A 24,011-nucleotide genomic window follows, 5' to 3' on the forward strand; every position below is an offset into this window, starting at 1 on the left:
AAAACTTGTGGAGCACACCCTTTACCACCTGCCCCTACAGCCACCAGAGTCACCCAGTGCCCAGTAAGTGAGATGTAATGCCCCTGCCCATGTTTGCTCATCCAGGAGTGAGTGGTGAAATAAAAGATTGAGAGCAATTGGAGGTCATAACAGAGGTGGAGGAGCCAGGAGCAGTGAAGAAATTGTTAGATAAAGAGGCTTTTCGGCAAACCTTGGAGATTCAAAGACTTGTGGAGTTGCCCCTTGACCACCTGCCCCCACAGTCACCAGAGTCACCCAGTGCCAATTCAATGTGATGTAACACCCCTGCTCATGTTTGCTTGTCCAGATGTGAGTGTTGAAATGCACCCTGGCAGACATAGATTGCTTTCAGGGAATGGGTGATGTTGTCGGTGCCATGCTGGTGTAGCGCAGGCACAGCTTTCTTAGAGAAGTAATGACGACTAAGCAATTGGTAACAGGGGACTGCGACAGTCACCAACTTTATGAAACCATCTGTATCCACCAGGCAGAAAGGCAGAATTTCTGTGGCCAATAGATTGGAGATGGTGAAGTGCAAGCCCTTAGCTTTGGCATGTGACCACAAGTGGGGGATCGAGGGTTGGCTGCTGTGCTGAGAAATGGTGGAGTACGGAGAACAGTACAAACTGCTGGACTGTGAGTGAGGTGCAGGTGGAGATGTTATGGTGGATTGAGAAAGATGTGTTGTGCTAGGTGACACAAAAGCAGCAGCCATGGTCACTTCCATAACAGCTGACGGGCTCAATGGAGTCTTCTCTCTCCTGTAGAGTGTCAGCTCTTATGGTCAGTGGGGTCCTCTCTCTCCCGTAGAGAGTCAGCTCTTATTGTCAGTGGAGACTTGTCTCTTCTGTAGAGAGTAAGTTCTTAAGGTTAACAGGACTCTCATTCGAGTCTATAGAGTGTAAGCTCTTACGATCAGCACGGTGTTCTCTTTCCTGTAGAGTGTAAGCTTTTATGGTTAGTGAGGTCCTCTTCCTCTTTTGTAGCGTGTAAGCGGTTATGGTCACTGTGGTCCTCTCTCTATCCTATATATTGTAAGTTCTTATGGTTAGTGGTTTGCTCTTTCAATTCCGTAGAGTGTAAGCTCTTGTGATCAGCAAAGTCCTCTTTCTCCTGTAGAGCATAAGCTCTTATAGTTATTGGAGTCCTCTTTCTCTTCTGTAGAGTGTAAGCTGTTTTGGTTAGTGGTGCCTATCTGTCTCCTGTAGAATGTAAGCTCTTATGGTCACTGGGGTTCTGTCTGTCTCCTGTAAAGTGCAAGCTTTTATGATCAGTGGGGTCCTCTCTCTCTCTCTCTTCTATAGAGTGTTAGCTTTTATAGTCAGTGAGGTCATCTTTCTTCTTTGTAGAGTGTAAACTTTTATGGACAGCAGGGTACTCCCCTGCAGAGTGTAGGCTCTTATGATCAGAGAGGTGCTCTCTCACATTTTCTTCTACCCAATGTGTTAAGATTAAATTATTGGGGAAGATTTGTCGAAACAAATTAGACTTCTAAAACATCTCCTTATCTTGAGTATAGATGAGTGAATATTTCAATGTTCGGTTTGGATTGCGATCCACGAATTTGCAATGTTTGCCAACTTATTTGTTGAATATTCGCCAAACATAACCAAACGCCATTCAAGTCAATGGGAGGCAAAAACAAAAGCATGCACAACATGTTCTAACGTCCCCAAAAGCTGCCAAAACACATCAAATACGGGACTCCACAAACAGTACAAGTTGTAGCATGGCACTGCAGCAATCAGCCATGCATGAGGTATCATAGTCTGGTCCAACATTTACAGCTTTCAACTGAACGTCAAAGTAAGGCGAGATGGATTTGGGATCGGTGTAGTCCTGCTGTGCTGGGAGCCCTGACACCACATACAACTGCTCAACCTGCTTTCATGTTTGGCAGCTTTTGGGCCCATATGAAGGTGTTGTGTATACGTTTCTTTTTGCCTCCCAATGACTTCAATGGCATTTGGCTATGTTCGGCAAATATTCAACAAATAAATTGGCAAATATTGCAAATTTGGCAATCATAATCCGAATCGACATTGAAATATTCGCTCATCTCTTCTCAGCACTACACGCACTATACGCTATAGGAGTGATTACATGCTCCTGTCAGTGTGTCAACGGCTGTTGGCAGAGCAGTCACATCAGCTGATGTGACTGCTCTACAAGTGATCCAAATCGTTGTGGGTCAGTATGGATTGTGGCTGATAGGTGAGGCATGTGGTGGTCTATTATTTTTTCTTTTTTCCAGGTGACATGGGCATTGAGGATTAGGCATTAATGTGAGTGTATGGTGTTTTTTTCTCATTTTTTTTTACAGGAGACAAGAGCTTCAGGGATTAGGTGTAAGGTGAATATATACTTTGGGTTTTATTTTTATTTCAATATTTATTTCTTTATTTTAACTTCTTTTTTTTTCTTTACTTTGATCACAGGTACCAGCAAATGACTACGTTCATCAGCAGCCACCTGCTCCAGCTGTTATCAGAGACAGCAGACATTTGCTGATGGGAGTAGAAGTCTCTCATCAGCTGTGACCTGCGGTAAGTCACAATCACAGCTGCGTGGTCACACTGACATCTGACAGCATGACCGTGCTGCTCCCTGACCACCAGTAAGAATCTTACTGCCAATCAGAGATACCATGTGCACACAGCCTTAAAGGAAACTTCATAATTTACAAAACTTTGGCCAAATTTTGCCAACTTTGAGGAAAATGCTCAGGAATCTGAACACGAATCCGAATATGCAAAGTTCATACCAACTTTCAGATTGGCGAACATTTTATGAACAAGATCACTCATCTCTACTGAAAGCCAGGTAATCCCGTGGATTCAAGCATTCAACACCTTAGTTTAGTTTGAAGTCACATTCGTTCCAGCCTATCTTCTCAGGTTTGCTTTAGGGTTCCTCAGAGATATGGTAAGTGCTCGAGCATCTCCACTTTACTTTCTACGAAGCCTCTACGGTTGATAACATTCAAATATATACTTTTTTATGGTTTCATCACGTCTGTGCAACCATAAAACTTTGCAGATCGATCCTGATATGCTGTGATTTGGACATACTGAAAAAATAATAGGTCCCAAAGGTCCAGTAGTTGATAACCCCATTTAGAGGTGACTTTGGATACAATAACTGGGGGTCTATCTTTTATGGGATGATTAATAAATAATATTTCAGATCTTATTGATGATCTGTCCTGTATGTACAATGATTAATTTACAACAAAGACTATGATGATATTAAAAGTGGACGTACATGTACTTTTCATGCCTTAAATTTAATTAAGTCTGGCTTTACCCCAGTTTCTGTTATCTCTCATCAAATTCTAGGTGATTGCCTGCACAGATCCGGTGCTATCGTAAGTCCTGACAACATACAATAGATCCCTTTAAACATTTTGGAATGAAGCTATTAGGCAGTCATTTGTCAATCAAAGCCAGGTAGATGCTGCCCAGGAAAATAAAATGATGATATGCACATGATTAGATCTTAGTTTTACCCTTTACTGAGCAGTCTCACTATAGAACCGAATGCTCCATGAAGTGGTCACACAAGACTTATTAAGAAATTAATATGTTTTATTTTTCAAAAAAAGCTGTCTTTCCACTCTCTGCAAAAGAAAATGTTCCTCCTTTAACCACTAGTCAGAGGCCTCTAACCTAGCAACATTAGATATCCTGCTTTGCACTGAAGATGAGCAACACATCGAAACATGTGAAAATAGAGTTTCTAGTTTGGTTTCTTTCCCTAAGTCATGTGGCAAGGCCTGGTAAAGGGTTGACATTGACTTTTAGGATTGCTATATCCGATGAGAGGCACCAGAGATCATGTCATCTTCCTTCTGCTGAGGTTATTTGCATATCAAAAATAAAAAAAATTGGAAACTGTTCAATCTCATAAGAACTAAATGGAAATGTCTTTCTACTTTCCCAGCATTAAATACTGAAGCTTTACTTTGGTTTATCTTTTTATTGGTTGTGAACTGCCACAATGTTGTGAATTACAATAAGGTAAGAGAAGATGACAATCAGAAGATAGAAAATGTTTAGTTGGCGGCGACGGTGCTGGAGATCCAGGAGTTGTAGTTGCAGACCTTGGTGTAGACACCAGGATAGTTCCTTTGGGCACAGCCGTATCCCCAGGAGACAATACCCTGGAGCTGTCCATTGCAGACCACGGGTCCACCAGAGTCACCCTGAGAAGATGCAAAGAGAAATTATAAATGGTTTTTAGTGGAACTACAGTATTAGTCAATATCATGAATCAATATGAAGAGATGAAACCAATAGGGAGGAGAAGAAAAAGGCTCTGCCAGAAACCTTTGTTGTTATGTTATATCACCTAGGAATTAAGGATCAGACAAGTTAAAATCCATGAGCCTGACATCTGCCATTGTGGGTTTGACCAATAATGGTGGATTCAGCCAATGTTCATCTACTGAATAGAACTATAATAATGGCTCCCATCCTAGGGTCGCAGATCTGAAATGTGTGAGATTATAACGCCACATTACCTGGCAGGAATCCTTGCCTCCTTCCAAGTATCCAACACAGATCATGTTGCTGGTGATCTCTCCTGGATAGGCGTTGCTACACTGGGCGGCAGTCAGGACGGGGGCATCCACGCACTGGAGGAGGTTGGGCATGTTGGCTACAAGTAAATTAACAATAAATATTATAATATTGTATGTAGAGCCCAAAAATGTGTAACTCTATCAAAATAAAAACGTGGAATCAACAAACATCACAGAGTTTGCACGTGTTCTCTTACAGATCCTTATTAAAGCATGGTGCCACCTCTAACAATACCTTCTACTTTCTAGGAATATTGACCTCAGACTGTTTTCTGACTACGCCTTTGTCTCACCCCTCTGTCTATGACGTACTATGCCTTACGACTAATCTGTGAATAGTGACTAGCGTCGCATCAATATTGGCTATGCCACCAAGGAGTTAATGACTTTTAAGAAATGTGGACATATAACATATTATGAAAAATACATGATTATATAAATAAAATTTTTGATAAGGCGCTTAATGTTTCATGTCGAATAATAATTGAATTAGTCACAATTTCCTTCATGTTGGAAGGTACCATGACGTGCATGGTGCACCTTCTAATGCACCTTTTGGAGCATTTTACAGAAGGTAAAGTTTAAAAAACCTACAAACGCAGAATATAAACAGATTGAAAAAATTTTGCATTATCTGGTTTTAATTATTTATTGTAATATTGGGATATATTCCCTATAACTGCATTCAAAGGTATGTCCCTGAGCAGCCTCCACTCCTGAACAGCTTCCATCCCTGAGTAGCCTCCACTCCTGAACAGCTTCCACCCCTGAGTAGCCTCCTCCTCTGAACAGCTTCCACCCCTGAGCAGCCTCCACTCCTGAGAAAACTCCAGTTTATAACATATTAGTAATTACTGCACAATTTCACCTTCTGTTACTGTGATAACAATACTACTTCTGTGCTCTATTTCTTGACTTATTTCCATTGCTGAGGGTGAAAAAATTGTTACTGAGATTCTTTCAACTCAAAAGCTCCACCCCTGAGGTAATTTCAGCTTATGATATGTCAGTAACACCTACACATTTTTCTTGCCTTTAGAACAATACTACTAACAATATACAGTTGTGGCCAAAAGTATTGACACCCCTGCAATTCTGTCAGATAATACTCAGTTTCTTCCTGAAAATGATTGCAAACACAAATTCTTTGGTATTATTATCTTCAATTAATTTGTCTTAAATGAAAAACACAAAAGAGAATGAAGCAAAAAGCAAAACATTGATCATTTCACACAAAACTCCAAAAATGGGCCAGACAAAAGTATTGACACCCTCAGCCTAATACTTGGTTGCACAACCTTTAGCCAAAATAACTGCGACCAACCGCTTCCGGTAACCATCAATGAGTTTCTTACAATGCTCTGCTGGAATTTTAGACCATTCTTCTTTGGCAAACTGCTCCAGGTCCCTGATATTTGAAGGGTGCCTTCTCCAAACTGCCATTTTTAGATCTCTCCACAGGTGTTCTATGGGATTCAGGTCTGGACTCATTGCTGGCCACCTTAGAAGTCTCCAGTGCTTTCTCTCAAACCATTTTCTAGTGCTTTTTGAAGTGTGTTTTGGGTCATTGTCCTGCTGGAAGACCCATGACCTCTGAGGGAGACCCAGCTTTTTCACACTGGGCCCTACATTATTCTGTAAAATTTGTTGGTAGTCTTCTGACTTCATAATGCCATGCACACGGTCAAGCAGTCCAGTGCCAGAGGCAGCAAAGCAACCCCGAAACATCAGGGAACCTCCGCCATGTTTGACTGTAGGGACCGTGTTCTTTTCTTTGAATGCCTTTTTTTTCTCCTGTAAACTCTATGTTGATGCCTTTGCCCAAAAAGCTCTACTTTTGTCTCATCTGACCAGAGAACATTCTTCCAAAACATTTTAGGCTTTTTCAGGTAGTTTTTGGCAAACTCCAGCCTGGCTTTTTTATGTCTCGGGGTAAGAAGTGGGGTCTTCCTGGGTTTCCTACCATACAGTCCCTTTTCATTCAGACGCCAACGGATAGTACGGGTTGACACTGTTGTACCCTTGGACTGCAGGGCAGCTTGAACTTGTTTGGATGTTAGTCGAGGTTCTTTATCCAACATCCGCACAATCTTGCGTTGAAATCTCTTGTCAATTTTTCTTTTCCATCCACATCTAGGGAGGTTAGCCACAGTGCCATGGGCTTTAAACGTCTTGACGACACTGCGCACGGTAGACACAGGAACATTCAGGTCTTTGGAGATGGACTTGTAGCCTTGAGATTGCTCATGCTTCCTCACAATTTGGTTTCTCAAGTCCTCAGACAGTTCTTTGGTCTTCTTTCTTTTCTCCATGCTCAATGTGGTACACACAAGGACACAGGACAGAGGTTGAGTCAACTTTAATCCATGTTAACTGGCTGCAAGTGTGATTTAGTTATTGCCAACACCTGTTAGGTGCCACAGGTAAGTTACAGGTGCTGTTAATTACACAAATTAGAGAAACATCACATGATTTTTCGAACAGTGACAATACTTTTGTCCACCCTCTTTTTTATGCTTGGTGTGGAATTATATCCAATTTGGCTGTAAGACAATCCTTTTTGTGTTTTTTCATTTAAGACAAATTAAATGAAGATAATAGTACCAAAGAATTTGTGTTTGCCATCATTTTCAGGAAGAAACTGAGTATTATCTGACAGAATTGCAGGGTTGTCAATACTTTTGGCCACAACTGTATATAGCACATTATGTATTTTGTGACGTACTTCCACTGCTGAGGGTGTTGCCCCATCCAGAGATCAGACAGCTGGTGCCGGCAGAAGGGCAGCCACTAGGCAGACCAATAGCCTTGACGTAGGAGTTGAGGGTGGCAGCAGATGCCAGCTTGATCAACATGATGTCATTGTCCAGGGTATAGGAGCTGTAGCTTCCATGTCTGATGACTTTGGCAGAGTTGATGAACTGCTCGGTACCTTCACTGACAGCGATGTTGTGCTCTCCCAGTCTGACCTGTAAGCTCCTGCAAAAATATATATATTTTTTATAATTTCTTTAAAATAAATATTGATAAAAGTACCAAGAATGTAAAATCCATAACATGTTGTGTGTTAAGAATTTCTATATTGCAAAATTCAATAAAATTAATTTACTGCAGAGATCATTGAACATATCCTTGCTCTAGAGACCAGCTCCCAATCTCTTAGCATAGTTTGAATACAACATACACTATACGTGCTCTGCTCATACTGTTATTTTATGAAAGGGGGTGGTGTCAATACCACAATTACTTCATAATAAAGAATTTGTAAATAATAAAGGTCAAAAGTTGGTGACTTTATTTGAATGGCTAAGTTTTGGTTGATATTCCAGAAACTTACGACTTGTAGCAGTGAGCAGTCGGTCGTCGTCCCTCTGCTGGGCTATTCGGTGCCGTCTGTCCCCTGATGCTGGTGAGTCCCCCTCCAATCTCTCTGGTCGACGCTCTCTCCTTCTGGCTCTCTGGTGCCACCTAGGCTTCCTGCTCCTTCTCTGCTGCTCTGTAGAGTGCCCCCTGCTGGCGTTGTGAGTTCCTTTTATACTTGCTCCACCCCCACTCCTTCTAGAACTGCCCCCGATCCATGCTGTTGTGAGCTCATCTGTTCATTCACCTTTTGTGTCCGAGGATCTCCCTCTTCTGGTGAAGGAAGGTAGTGAGGCTGATTTGGATGAAAGAAACCAAACACCTGATCAGGTGGATGGTGACTGGGTAACGGGAACTTCTGACTGGATATAAGGCAGCCGACGCCCTTCTGAGTTGCTGGTGATTTCTCTGCTGGATTCTTGGAGACCAGTCTGATTCCTGCTTCCCAAAGATAAGTTTTTGCTCTGCTATTGAACTTATTAGTTTTGGTTTTTTTTACCTTGTTTTTTTTAGTTCAGCCATCCCCGGCCGGGGGTGTGCTGGATTCTTATTCCTTGATCAGTGTTCTCTTTTGCTCTGCTTTCAGAATATTCTGAGTGCTGATATAGGGTTTGAAGTCTAGTGACTTCAGGGTCCTTTTTGCTTATCAGTTGTGTTGGTAATATTTTTAGCAGGGTTTTCTCGGATTGCAGACAGCAGCTTTTCTGTCCTGTGCTTTTTAGTTAGCTTGGGCCCCATCGTTTGCTCAACCTATCTTTCTATCTGTGTTAGTGTTTTCATCTTGCTTCACCGTCATTATATGTTGGGGGCTGCCTATTGCTTTGTGGTCTGCTCTGGGGCAGTCAGTTTTTCTCTTTTCTCTGTTTAGGCTTATTTAGATCTCCAGCTGTGACGAGGTGTCTAGGATCACCGTAGGAACACTCCACGGCTACTGCTAGTTGTGTGATAGGATTAGGGGTCTGCAATCCGCTAGTTTCCAACCTCTCTGATTTTCTGGGCTGAGCTTGTGTTTTGTTTTTTCCTCCTCGGTGACTCAATCATAACACCGTGCTCTAATTATGTCACCCGGAAACAGTTCCCCTAGGAACCCTGGTGATAGTCTCCTTCGTTCCGGCCCGGTTACACAGTGGGGACTCTCCCCCCTACAGCTGCTGCCATCCCTGGTTCAGCTATAGCAGCCTGCACTAGCCAGCAGCGAGCAGCTCCTGGAACTAAGTCCCTCTTTCGCTCCACTGAGCATGCCTGTGGCTCAACCTCTCATTGGACTTCAGGGGTCACATGCTCAGGTCTGTGCCTGTTCCGATTGGACCACAGAGAAGGTCCCGGAAGGTCGCCATTATAAAAGACTCACATGGCTGCTCGACCATGCGCTAGTATAGACTCTTATGGCTAGTTGTGTGTTTGTTGATGGATGCTTGTGACAGGTGACTGACACATTAAAACTCCCTCCCTCTGGTTGTGCTTGTTTGTAGGGTTAGGGTTTAGAGTCAGCGCCGAGTAGTGGCACTGCCTGGCGCCGCAGTGCCCCCAGCTCCTCACACATGCTAGCGTCAGAGTGTGCCATTCAGCACAGGGCACCACTGTACCGCATATACTGCGGCGTCCGTCAGAGCGGCGCCATGCGCAGAGAGTGCGCTTTCCAGCTGTAAGCTTTGGCTGGTTAGTCGCGTCCATCAGTGCGGCACTGCATGCGCTTGGAGCGGTTTATCCCTAGTCATGTCCTGGCATCGCAGCTGCGGTGCCGCACGCTAGTGAGTCAAGCAGGACTCTAACCCTGTGTCCTTGGGGCAGAGTCCTGTGACTCTACACTAGCGCTCCCCTTGCCAGGCTCTGTGAGTAATAACAGGCTCCGGCATTTACGTTCTGCAGTTCTGTGCTGCAACAGAGTCCGCCGCTGTACCCACGGGTGACGTTAACCCATCTGAGTTCAGCTATCATATTACCTTACAGCATCCGCCATTACCAAGCAGCAAGTAACATCTCTGCACGTTGGACCCCGGGCTGCGAAAGCACCTTGATACCATCTTATTATTACTTGGTGCGTTCCGCTAGTCCTAACAGCTGGGGCCATGCATACCAGGATCGGGGTTGGGGGGGCAATCATACCAAGATGAAGAGAAATGATTATTCATTGTCCTCCATGCCGATAGGCTTGGAAAGCAGTGAATATTAATTTCTCTTTAGCAGTGTGCACAGAAGTTAGTCACAGCGGTCGGCTCCTGCCTCTGTGACCCGCTGCTCCGCCGATGCCACTCCCCCGTGGGTCGCCCTCACACCCAGGGCTGTGGGGTACTCGGTACCGGGCCGGCATCTCACAGGGAAGTGTCACAGTAGTGGTGACCCGATCCGTGGCGCTGGGCGCCCATTGTAAATGTTCTGTGTGAATGTGTAAGTCGTGACGCCACCTGTGGTGTTCGGCAATGTAGATGTTAAGCCGACACTGCAGACCGTTCCTCTGGGACAGATGGTGTGGTGCAGCAGGGATGGTATAGCCCTCCACAGGCAGGGCTGTAGTCCCAGGGCAGAGTGGATGTAGCGACACTTAGATGGTGTAGTGTCGGGCGCAAGGGATGTAGCAGTGCTGGGCAGGTTGACGCAGGAATAAGTGGAGGACACCAGGGCATGTGTTCCAAAGCTTTACTCACAGTCTGTGGTGGCTCAAGAGCCCGCATCAGTGCCGTGTCCTCCGGGTCAGGAGCTCAGCCAACCTTTAGGCAAGATGAAGCACACCTTTCCAACACTCCTCCAACTTATGTGTCTTTTCTGAACGTCTCCCTCTTAGCGCCTTTAAGTGAAGTACTCCTAGTACTGAGTTACACTGGAGTTCCTCCTGTCCGATGTTCCTATGAACTCTACTTGTACGGCAGACAGCTGTAGCTTGCTTCGGTGACTCTCTGCTTCTAAGTCCCAGCTTTCTATCTCGTTGCTGTTGTGCCCCCAAGTCTTGTGTGGAAATAAAGTGATGACAAACTTCAATTCCTCCGGTGTCTGTTGCGGGACCATAAGTATCCAGACAACCTCGGGGACCGGACCCCGGCCTTGCGCCTAGAACTTGAGTGGGGTTCTCCTCTAACCCTCAGTCCTCTGTTCTCTTCCTCTCCTCACGTTCCGTACTAATCCTTTCCTTCTTATGGAGAGTCAGGCTTTCTTTCAGTGTTCCTTTCCTGTGCCAGCAGACCCAGATCACTGAGGTCGGCTGCAGCACTTTCCCTCCTTCATCCCTCTCAGGGGATCTCCTTACACAGGTCCGACCTCGTCTGAAGAAATTGTTTTGGTTTTTTTTTACAGCGGCGATCCGGGGTGCCCGGGGGCAGAGTGCTGTAGTGGGGAAGAATGCTGGACTGGGGCAGAATGCTGAACATGGGGCAGAATGCTGGACTGGGGCAGAATGCTGAACATGGGGCAGAATGCTGGACTGGGGCAGAATGCTGGATATGGGGCAGAATGCTGGATATGAGGCAGAATGCTGGACTGGGGCAGAATGCTGAACATGGGGCAGAATGCTGGAGACTGGGGCAGAATGCTGGACTGGGGCGGAATGCTGGACTAGGGCAGAATGCTGGATATGGGGCAGAATGCTGGAGACTGAGGCAGAATGCTGGACATGGGGCAGAATGCTTGATATGGGGCAGAATGCTGGACATGGGGCAGAATGCTTGACATGGGGCAGAAAGCTGGACTGGGGAAAAATGCTGGACATGGGGCAGAATGCTGAACATGGGGCAGAATGCTGGACTGGGGAAGAATGCTGGACTGGGGCAGAATGCTGGACATGGGAGCAGAATGCTGGACATGGGGCAGAATGCTGGAGACTGGGGCAGAATGCTGTAGACTGAGGCAGAATGCTGTAGACTGGTGCAGAATGCTGGACATGGGGCAGAATGCTGTAGACTGGGGCAGAATGCTGGACACGGGGCAGAATGCTGTAGACTGGGGCAGAATGCTGGACATGGGGCAGAATGCTGGAGACTGGGGCAGAATACTGGACATGGGGCATAATGCTGGACATGGGGGCAGAATGCTGGAGACCAGGGCAGTATGCTGGACATGGGGGCAGAATACTGGACATGGAGGCAGAATGCGAGACACTGGGCAGAATGGAGATACGGATGGGGTGTTGCATTGTATGTTAGAAACGCGTATATCTGCACAGAGATTGAAGCTTCAGAGACTGGGAGTTCTGTGGAAACTGTTTGGGTAAGAATACAAGGACAGAACAATGGAAAGGACACCATTGTAGGCATTTACTACAGGCCGCCTGTGCAAGCTGAAGATATGGATGAACTCTTTATGCATCAAATGGCCAAGTTCTCCAAAAAATATGACATAGTTGTCATGGGAGATTTCAACTATCCAGACATTTGTTGGGAATCTCTCTCAGGCAAAACTAACAGGTCAAGGAAATTCTTATCCTCTCTTGCTGACAACTTTATCTTCCAAAAGGTAGGGGAGAAAACAAGGGGAACTGCTACCTTGGATCTAATCCTTATAAACAGGGAGGAAATGGTTGAGGAGGTAAAAGTGGCTGGGACCCTAGGAGGTAGCGACCTTTAGGTAGGTAGGTAGCTATTTTAGAATTTTGGATAACTAGAGGCGGAAGACCTGTGAAGACTCAGACGTCAAGGTTAGATTTCAGAAAGGCAGATTTTAAGGGATTCAGAAAGAGAATTGGAGGGATCCAATGGCTGGATATCCTTAAAGACAAAAATGTCCAGGAAGGATGGGAAATCTTGAAAAATGAAATTCTCAAAGCACAGTTGTTAACAATTCCGAAAAGAGGGAAGAAAAGGAAGCATTTAAGGAAACCAGGATGGATGAACACAGAACCTAAGCACATGCTAAAAAGAAAGAAAAAAATGTTTATAAAATGGAAAGAGGGAGGCATATCTAAAGAAGAATATAATGCTGTCTGCAGAACCTGCAGGGCACAAATCAGATTATCTAAAGCTGAAAATGAATTGAGGCTTGCAAGAGAAGTCAAAAGCAATAATAAAGGATTTTGGGGATATGTCAAAAGTAAAAGAAAAGTCAAAGATGCTATAGGATTTTTACAGGATGAAAATGATGAAATGGTAAGACAGGATGTTGAGAAGGCTGAACTTTTAAATTCCTATTTTGCATCTGTTTTCTCTCAGAAAGGAAATGTAACATCAACTGTTATTCACTGTCCTATTAAGGGAATAGAAGAATCCAGGATATCTATAAACAGAAAGATAGTGAGGAAACACTTAGCTAACCTAAATGAATTCAAGTCTCCAGGTCCAGATGAATTACACCCCAGAGTACTGAAGGAGATAGCAGAAGAAATTTTTGAACCCCTCTCCATAATCTTTGAAAATTCTTGGAGAACAGGAGAAGTGCCAGAAGAGTGGAGAAGAGCAAATGTTGTTCCTATCTTCAAAAAGGGGAAGAAGGTGGACCCAGGCAACTATAGGCCGGTGAGTCTGACTTCTATACCAGGAAAGATCTTTGAACAAATTATTAAACAACATGTATGTCAATACCTGGATAAGAATGAAGTGATTAAACAGAGTCAGCATGGGTTTGTAACTAATAAGTCATGTCAGACTAACTTAATTTCCTTCTATGACGGTATCACTGATTGGGTGGATCAAGGAAATGCTGTAGATATAGTATATCTTGACTTTAGCAAAGCATTTGACAAAGTCTCTCATACAATCCTTATTGAAAAAATGACTAAGTATGTAATGGACAAGGCAACTGTTAGGTGGATTCATAACTGGCTTAGTGATCGGACCAAAAGAGTGGTCGTAAATGGCTGAACATCCAGTTGGAAGAATGTCTCAAGTGGGGTACCACAGGGCTCTGTCCTGGGCCCTGTATTGTTCAACATTTTTATCAATGATTTAGATGAAGGAATTGAGGGTAAACTGATTAAATTTGCTGATGACACAAAGCTAGGAGGGATAGCTAATACTAGAGAAGAGAGCGAGAGGATTCAAAAAGATTTAAATAAACTGGAGAAGTGGGCAGCAACTAACAGAATGGTTTTTAACAGGGAGAAATGCAACGTACTACATCTGGGCAATAAAAATGAAAAAAGCATATATAGAATGGGAGGAATAGGGCTAAGTGACAGCACATGTGAAAAAGACTTGGGTATACTAATAGATCACAGACTGAATATGAGTCAACAGTGTGATGCAGCAGCAAAAAAGGCAAATGCAATTCTAGGATATATTAACAGAAGCATACAGTCTAGATCACGTGAAGTCATTATTTCCCTCTACTCCTCTTTGGTCAGACCTCATCTGGAATATTGTGTCCAATTTTGGGCACCACATTTTAAAAAAGACATCAACAAACTGGAGCAAGTTCAGAAAAGAGCGACCAGAATGGTGACCGGTCTGCAAACCCTGTCTTATGAGGAAAGGTTGCAGGATTTGGGAATGTTTAGTTTGCAAAAGAGAAGACTGAGAGGAGACTTAATAGCTGTCTACAAATATCTAAAGGGCTGTCACATTGTAGAAGGATCAACTTTATTCTCATTTGCACAAGGAAAGACTAGAAGCAATGGGATGAAACTGAATGGGAGGAGACAGATTAGATATTAGAAAAAACTTTTTGACAGTTAGAGTGATCAATGAGTGGAACAGGCTGCCACGAGAAGTGGTGAGTTATCCTTCAATGGAAGTCTTCAAACAGAGGCTGGACAGACATCTGACTGGGATGATTTAGCGAATCCTGCTTTGAGCAGGGGGTTGGACCAGATGGCCCAGGAGGTCCCTTCCAACTCTACGATTCTATGATTCTATGATTCTATGGAGCATGATTGGAGACAGATGGGGCAGGGTTGGAGACAGATCGCACAGGATCATGGGGCAGGATGGATACGATGGAGATCATATGGGGAAGAATGGATACTCATGAGGGCGGGATGGGAGAACATATGGCTAAAGCCAGGCATGAGACATACGGGGCTAGGATGGGGGTTATTATTACCATAGCGGATATTATTACCATAGGGGCTAATTAAGGGATATTATTACTGCAGTGATGTATTTTATTTTTTGAGTATACGGTTTTAAATGGGGGGGCGGTCCTGTTACTGAGCAGAGCGTCACTATGTCGCCTTTTTTTCTTCATGTGGTATAATGTTGAAGTTGGGAAAAAATAAGTAATGTGTTCTGCAAGCGGAGTTCTAGATAACCGTGTTATTTCCTGCAGAGACGAGTCCTGGCTGGAAGAAGTGATGGCGATCTGTGCTTGATGAAAGATGAAAAGCAAGGATGAATGACTTCACCTAGAGACATCACTGGTGAGTTAGTATGTTACCTGTACACTGACACTATACACTGTATACTATATACAAAGGTCCTGTGTTATGAATGAGTCACCGAAGGAGGAAAAAACAAAAATACAATCTAAGTCCAGAAAACCGGAGAGGTTGGTAACTATCGGATTGCAGACCCCTGATCCTATTCACCACAACTAACAGTAGCCGTGGGGGGTTCCTACGGTGCCCTAGACCCCTCGTTCACAGCCGGAGAACTAAATAAGCCTAAAGAAAGAAAGGGGAAATCTAAACTGCCCCAGAGCAGACCCCAAAGCAATAGACAGCCCCCAACATGTATTTTCGGTGAAAAGCAGATGAAAACACAAACACAGACAGAAAGACAGGTTGAGCAACCGATGGGGCCCAACTAACTAAATAGGAAAGGACAGAAAAGATGCTGGCTGCAATCCGCAAAAAACCCTACCAAAAATGTCCCAACCGTCTGATAGGGAAAAAGGCCCTGAAGTCGCTAGACTTCAAAATCACTATATCAGCACTCAGGTATATTCTGAAAACAGAGCAAAGAGATAAACTGATCAGAGACAAAAATGGAGCTCAGCCCGCCCCAACAAAGGCAGGCTGAACACAAAACACGAAGCAAACAGACAAAATCTCATGGAAAGATAAGAGAGCAAAAACTTAGCTTTCAGTAGACAGGACTAACTGGTTGCCAGAGCTCAGAGCAGAAAGGATCACCAGCACCCCTGTAGGACGTCGGCTGCCTTATATCCACTCAGTGATTCCGGGTGTCCAATCAGGCTCCACCTGTTCAGATGACAGGTTCTTCTCAACCCAATCAATTTCACTACCTCTCTTCACCAGCAGAGGGAGTTCATCAGACATCAACGGTGAAAGGGAAAATGAACTCACAACAGTACCTCCCCCTTGAGGAGGGGTCACCGAACCCTCATCCACGCCACCAGGACGATCAGGATGGGCCCGATGAAAAGCACGAACCAATCTTTCGGCATGAATATCGGATGCAGGGACCCAAGAATTATCCTCCTGGCCATAACCCTTCCATTTAATCAAATACTGGAGTCTCCGTCTAACCAGACGAGAATCCAGTATCTTCTCAACCTCATATTCCACATTACCTTCCACCAATACAGGGTCAGGAGGTGCCACCACAGGAACTACTGGCTCAACAAACCTCTTTAACAGAGACTTATGAAACACGTTATGGATCTTAAATGTAACAGGAAGAGCCAATCGAAAAGAGACAGGATTAAGAATCTCCAAAATCTTGTAAGGTCCAATAAATCTAGGTTTAAACTTTGGAGAAGCCACCTTCATAGAGATATTCTTTGATGACAACCAAACCATATCACCCACCATAAACTGGGGACCAATGGTCCTATGACGGTTGGAAAACCGCTGGGCCTTTTCCTGGGAGAGAGACAACCTATCCATCACTTGGTCCCAGATCTGGTGCATTCTCTCCACCACAGTGTCAACACCTGGGCAGGCAGAAGACTCCACCTGCCCTGAAGAGAATCGTGGCTGAAACCCAAAGTTACAAAAAAAAGGTGACATCAAAGTGGCAGAACTAGCTCTATTATTTAAAGCAAATTCGGCCAAGGGCAAAAATGAAACCCAATCATCCTGATCAGCAGAAATAAAACATCTCAAATACGACTCGAAAGTCTGGTTTGTTCTCTCTGTCTGCCCATTGGTCTGAGGGTGAAACGCAGAGGAGAAGGACAACTGAATTCCCAACTTGGAACAGAAAGTCCTCCAAGATCTAGAAATAAACTGAACTCCTCTGTCAGATACAATGTTCTCAGGAATCCCGTGCAAGCGAACCACCTGTTGCAAAAACAAGGGCACCAACTCTGAGAGGATGATGGCAAATTAGGGAGTGGTACAAGATGGACCATCTTAGAGAATCTATCACAAATCACCCAAATAACAGTCATTCTCTGAGAGACAGGCATATCAGAGATAAAATCCATTGAAATATGGGTCCATGGCCTCCTGGGCACCGGCAAAGGCATCAGCAGCCCACTAGAGCGAGAACAAGGTTTAGACCGGGGGCAAGTCCCACAGGACTGCACAAAACTCCTGACATCACGAGACAAGGCGGGCCACCAAAAAGACCGACTCACCAAATCTCTAGTACCAAAAATACCTGGATGACCAGCCAATGCAGAGCAATGAACTTCAGACATCACTCTCTTCCTCCACTGGTCAGGAACATACAATTTTCCAATGGGACAACGCTCAGGTTTGTCCTCCTGAAACTCTTCCAGAGCACGTCTCAAATCGGGCGAGATGGCAGAAAGAACTACCCCCTCACCTAAGATGGTAGCAAGCTTGGTCACAACAGGAGAATCAGCAAAGAAACTCCTAGAGAGGGCATCTGCCTTCACATTCTTAGTGCCTGGAAGAAAAGAGACCACAAAATCAAAACGTGTGAAAAACAAGGCCCACCTAGCCTGTCTAGGATTCAAGCTTTTGGCCGACTCCAGGTAAACCAAATTCTTGTGGTCAGTAAGGACCACGACTTGATGTCTAGCTCCCTCCAACCAATGTCTCCACTCCTCAAATGCCCATTTCATGGCTAACAGTTCCCGATTCCCCACATCATAGTTACGTTTAGATGGGGAGATCTTTCGGGAAAGAAAGCACAGGGATTCATTTTAGATGTTACCGGATCTTTTTGGGACAAAACAGCTCCTGCACCAATCTCAGAAGCGTCCACCTCTACCTGAAACGGGAGTGAGACATCAGGTTGCCGCAAAACCGGAGCAGAAGTGAACCTTCGCTTCAGCTCCTGAAAGGAAGAAACAGCCTCCGGAGACCAATTCAACACATCAAGAGTAGGGATCTTTGGCTCAGCAACATATGAATGAGCAAGATAGGCGGAAATTCCCCGCACTTCAGCTTCATCTCCATTGAGAAGAAAAAATTCCCCCTACGGCCTCAAAGACATAGAGGAAAAAATATACACAAAAAAATAAAAAAAAATTCTGAAATTTTTTTTTCTTTCCCTTTTTTTTTTTTTTTTACACAATTCTTTCCTGCTATTGAGTACCCTAGAATCTGCGGTATGGCTGGTGATTCTGTTATGAATGAGTCACCGAAGGAGGAAAAAACAAAAATACAAGCTAAGTCCAGAAAACCGGAGAGGTTGGTAGCTATCGGATTGCAGACCCCTGATCCTATTCACCACAACTAACAGTAGCCGTGTGGGGTTCCTACGGTGCCCTAGTCCCCTCGTTCACAGCCGGAGAACTAAATAAGCCTAAAGAAAGAAAGGGGAAATCTAAACTGCCCCAGAGCAGACCCCAAAGCAATAGACAGCCCCCAACATGTATTGTCGGTGAAAAGCAGATGAAAACGCAAACACAGACAGGAAGACAGGTTGAACAAACGATGGGGCCCAACTAACTAAATAGGAAAGGACAGAAAAGATGCTGGCTGCAATCCGCAAAAAACCCTACCAAAAATGTCCCAACCGTCTGATAGGGAAAAAGGCCCTGAAGTCGCTAGACTTCAAAATCACTATATCAGCACTCAGGTATATTCTGAAAACAGAGCAAAGAGATAAACTGATCAGAGACAAAAATGGAGCTCAGCCCGCCCCAACAAAGGCAGGCTGAACACAAAACACGAAGCAAACAGACAAAATCTCATGGAAAGATAAGAGAGCAAAAACTTAGCTTTCAGTAGACAGGACTAACTGGTTGCCAGAGCTCAGAGCAGAAAGGATCACCAGCACCCCTGTAGGGCGTCAGCTGCCTTATATCCACTCAGTGATTCCAGGTGTCCAATCAGGCTCCACCTGTTCAGATGACAGGTTCTTCTCAACCCAATCAATTTCACTACCTCTCTTCACCAGCAGAGGGAGTTCATCAGACATCAACGGTGAAGGGGAAAATGAACTCACAACAGTCCTGTGTATAATGTCACCAGTGATCACTGTGTTACCTGTACATTACATACAGAGCTCCTGTGTATAATGTCATTGATCACTGTATTACCTGTACACAGACACTGCATACTAAATACAGATCTCCTGTGTATAATGCCACTTTTGGTGATAGTATTATGTTTTTTTATTACTGATCAGTATTGTAGTATGTAGTCACCATGTGGTGGTAATATGTGGTATGGGCATGGTGCGGTGGTATTTGTCCCTTGTATGTGCTATTATTTGGTCACTTTGTGGTGGTAATATGTGGTCTGGTCATGGTGGGGTGGTATTTGTTCCTTGTGTGTGATATTATTCAGTCACTATGGTAGTAATATGTGGTCTGGTAATGGTGTGGCGGTATTTGTTCCTTATATGTGGTATTATAGGTCACTATGTGGTGGTAATATGTGGTCTGGACATAGTGTAGCGATATTTGTTCCTTGTATGTGATATTATTCGTCATTTTAAAAATTGAAAAATAAATAAAAATATACCTAAAGTGTATTGCATATTTTAACAAATATTTAATAGGTTACAGTAGAGTAGAGCTCGGCCAAAGGTATCTACCCTGTTATGGTGGCGGCTTAAAAAAATCTTTTGTCCAAAGCAAAAGCTGCCAGCTATATGTGTGATCTGGTGATGGGAACTGTTATTGTGTGATAGGTGAGAAGTGGAGTTTTTCCAAGAGAGAGCGGTAGGACTGTGGACAGTTTGAGGGGTGGAGGCGGGGCTGGGCGGAGTCTCAAGGGGGCCCCGAAAATGTTGCCAGTATGGGGCCCCAAAATTCCTAGTGGCAGCCCTGACAGCCAGAGCCATATATCCGGACTATAAGATGCATCCCCTATTTTCCTCTAAGTTTTTGGAGGAAAAAAGTGCATATTATAGTCCGAAAAATATGGTAATCTAGATAAAATCCCGTCCTGTGTGAAATCGATCTTCCAGCATCGAACTAGAGTTGGTAAAAACCGTGTAGCGGGCTTTGGAGGCCACATTTGCTAATCCACATCGTTTGTGATAAAACTACACTCACTGGCCACTTTATTAGGTATACCTGTCCAACTGTGTGTTAAGACTTAATTTCTAATCAGCCAATCACATGGCGGCAACTCAGTGCATTTAGGCATGTAGACATGGTCAAGACAATCTCCTGCAGTTCAAACCGAGCATCAGTATGGGGAAGAAAGGTGATTTGAGTGCCTTTGAACGTGGCAAGATTGTTGGTGCCAGAAGGGCTGGTCTGAGTATTTCAGAAACTGCTGATCTACTGGGATTTTCACGCACAACCATCTCTAGGGTTTACAGAGAATGGTCCGAAAAAGAAAAAAAATCCAGTGAGCGGCAGTTCTGTGGCCGGAAATGCCTTGTTGATGCCAGAGGTCAGAGGAGAATGGGCATACTGGTTCGAGCTGATAGAAAGGCAACAGTGACTCAAATTGCCACCCGTTACAACCAAGGTAGGCAGAAGAGCATCTCTGAACGCACAGTGCGTCGAACTTTGAGGCAGATGGGCTACAGCAGCAGAAGACCACACTGGGTACCACTCCTCTCAGCTAAGAACAGGCATCTGATGGCTACTTTCAGCAGGATAATGCGCCATGTCATAAAGCTCGAATCATCTCAGATTGGTTTCTTGAACATGACAATGAGTTCACTGTACTCAAATGGCCTCCTCAGTCACCAGATCTCAATCCAATAGAGCATCTTTGGGATGTGGTGGAACGGGAGATTCGCATCAGGGATGTGCAGCCGACAAATCTGCGCCAACTGTGTGATGCCATCATGTCAATATGGTCCAAAATCTCTGAGGAATGCTTCCAGCACCTTGTTGAATCTCTGCCACGAAGAATTGAGGCAGTTCTGAAGGCAAAAGGGGGTCCAACCCGTTACTAGCATGGTGTACCTAATAAAGTGGCCAGTGAGTGTATGTTTCAGTGGCAAATCAGAAGGCCAGATTTCCACTTAAAAATTGTTAGATATAACAGTGTTGTTCAGGAACACTATCTAAAAAAAATAGTGATTATTCATCTAGTGACAGGTGATTGACAGCTGTGGGCCTAAGGTTGTGAAACAACAGGTTACAAGAGGAGAAGGCTACTTTCAACCTGAGTGGGAAAAAGTGAGGTTGTGGTGGAAGGGGGAGATTGGTTGGTGTTCTGTGTGTATGAAGGCTAGTTGTTAATGTTAATGTAAGCTCAAGAGCGCCAGAAAGAGTATGTGCTCCAGTGGATGGCAAGCACTGCATCAAGTGGCCTCTCCTCCTCTTCCTCTACCTTAACATCACTTACAGTACAATTCTCAGACTTGGCACTCCAATAACCCTTGCTTCCCCCCTGTGTCAAAAATGCCCTAGCGCCCAACTGACTGTGGGGAACCACAGATAGGCCATTCTGCAGAGCTGTTCACACATTCTATTCCATGGGCATCAGAGGTCTGCTCTGAAGAATCACAGATTCAAGAGGAGGAAAGCATTTGCCACAAACTTTTTCATGACGAAGTAGAGTACTAGCAGAATCCAGACCCTCGTCATCAGATGTTAATCACCAAGAGTGGAGGTAATCCTGATGAGACTCAGATACCAGAGATTCACACTGACTGTAATGTGTTGTCAGAGTAGGAAGAGGAGGAGCGTGAATCTCAGAGTGAGGAGTGTGAGAACAGAGAGGATGACGATGAGGTTCTAGATCCCACTTGGTGTGAACCCAGAGGTATGCAGCTGAGTAACTTAGCAGAGGAGTTGAAGGAGGAGGAAGATAAGGAGGTTACATTGTGGCTTCCCACACAGACATGAAGTGATGCAACCACGAGAAGCACTGTATCTTCAGCCCCAACTCTGGCTGTGGTCAGCACCAGTCATGAGTTTGCAGTTTGCAGGGGAGGCAATGGTTGCCAAGCCTGAGCCTTTTTTGAGACTGCAAAGGATGATCCAACACATGTTATCTGCAAATTAGTTTAAAATACTAAGTAAAGTCAAAAACTGTAAAAATTTGACAACTCCATCCATGAACCAACACCAGTGCGATCAACATGCCATACTTTGGGAATCCCACTATGCTAAAATTCAGACTAATGGGCCTTTCCAAACACTGGCCATCCCATTATCCCCATCTGCAGCTTCTTCCTCCTCTGTCACCATGCCAAGTTTTCTCACACAGGTCTCTAGCCGCAGAAAGTACACTTGTTAGGCTGGTTTCACACTTGCGTTTTTTTTCGCGGTATTTTAGCGCTAAAAAACGCATGCGTTTTTTTCCCCTATACTTTGCATGGGATGCGCTTATGTGCGCATACACATGCGTTTGTATGCGTTTTTCCGTGCATGCGTTTTTTTGCGGTATGCGCTCGGGCGCACAAAATGCATCCTGTTGCATTTTTGGGCGTCCGACTTGCCTCAAAAAAACGCATGCGCACGCAATGCGTTTTTTTACAGCAAGACACCCATTATAAGTCTATGGGTGCGCATATGTGCGCATTGGCATGCTTATGTATGCGTTCTTTTGCGCAAGCGTTTTTTTTTACCATTAGTTGGACAATGGAATTTAGGGGTTTGGGTTAGAGTTAGGGTTAGTTAAGGGGGTTTAGGGCTAGGGTTAGGGTTAGCTAGGGTTTAGGGTTAGGGTTAGGGTTAGGGTTAGTATGGTTTGGTTAAGGGTTAGGGTTAGGGTCAGGGTTAGGGTTAGGGTTAGTATGGTTTGGTTAAGGGTTAGGGTTAGGGTCAGGGTCAGGGTTAGGGTCAGGGTTAGGGTTAGGGTTAGTATGGTTTGGTTAAGGGTTAGGGTTAGGGTCAGGGTCAGGGTTAGGGTTAGGGTTAGGGTAAGGGTTAGGGTCAGGTGTTAGGGTTAGGGTTAGGGTCAGGGTTAGGGTTAGGGTTAGGGTTACGGTTAGTAAAGTCATGGTTTGGGTTAGTGTGAGGGGCCACCTAATGTTGGAAAAAACGCAAATGCGGTAAAAACGCACTAAAAACGCATACAAACGCATAAAAACGCTGCGTTTTTTTCATGCATGCATAAAAATGCTTGAAAAAAACGCAGCATTTGTATGCGTTTGTATGCGTTTTTTCAATGCGTTTTTTTGCGGGAAAAACGCGCTGCAAAAAAAAGCAAGTGTGAAATTAGCCTTAACCCCTACAGTCGGGGGCAGTGAGAGCCCATTAGCTGTTATGGAAGTGGACACTGCTCTTGTGTCACCTAGCACAACACACCTTTGTCAATCCAACATCTCTGCCTGCACCTCACTCACAGTTCAGCAGTTCTCCGTACTCCATCCTCTCTCAGCAGAGAAGACAGCTCTCGATCCCGCACCTGTGGTCATGTAAAAGAATATTTCCTCCTACACATGCCAGAGGTAAGAACTTGAACTCCTCAATCTTCAATCTGTTGACCACAGAAATGCTGCCTTTCCACCTGGTGGATACAGACGGTATCAGAAAATTGATGGCTGCCGCAGTCCTCAAGTACCAGTTGCCTAGTCACCATTATTTCTCTAAGAAAGCTGTGCCTGTGACAACATCACCTGTTTCCTGAAACAAATCTACATATGTCTGCCAGAGTGCATTTCACCACTGACACTTGGACAAGCAAACATGGGCAGTTGCATTATATCTCACTCACTAGGCACTGGGTGACTCTGGTGGCTGTGGGGGCAGGTGGTCAAGGGGTCTGCTCCACAAGTCTTTGTATCCCCAATGTTTATGGGACAAACCTCTGTATGTAGCAGTTTCTCCACTGCTTCTGGCTCCTCCACCTCCTCTATGACCTCCAACCTCTCTCTTAATTTGACACACATTCTAACAGTGCAGATAAAATCCCCTTCACCTCCGTGCTGCACAACCATCACAA

The 24,011-nt window shown here is 44.6% G+C and overlaps 2 protein-coding genes across 2 annotated transcripts in view; one reads left to right on the plus strand and one right to left on the minus strand.

Moving 5' to 3' along the window:
• The window catches only part of LOC141056285 (trypsin-like), a 390,181-nt gene that overhangs the window by 360,033 nt on the left and 6,137 nt on the right, over positions 1-24,011 (plus strand). The gene's annotated exons all lie outside the window — the stretch shown is intronic.
• Positions 4,076-7,458, minus strand: LOC141056288 (trypsin-like). Its single transcript, XM_073553029.1, has 3 exons — positions 7,329-7,458; positions 4,544-4,680; positions 4,076-4,225 (listed from the first exon to the last, which is right to left on the minus strand). Exons 1-3 carry the CDS (start codon positions 7,456-7,458, stop codon positions 4,076-4,078), a joined length of 417 nt encoding a protein of 138 aa, XP_073409130.1.

Source organism: Dendrobates tinctorius, unplaced genomic scaffold (assembly GCF_039654945.1).
Source record: "Dendrobates tinctorius isolate UK_male_01 unplaced genomic scaffold, ASM3965494v1 ptg000196l, whole genome shotgun sequence".
NCBI lineage: Eukaryota > Metazoa > Chordata > Amphibia > Anura > Dendrobatidae > Dendrobates > Dendrobates tinctorius.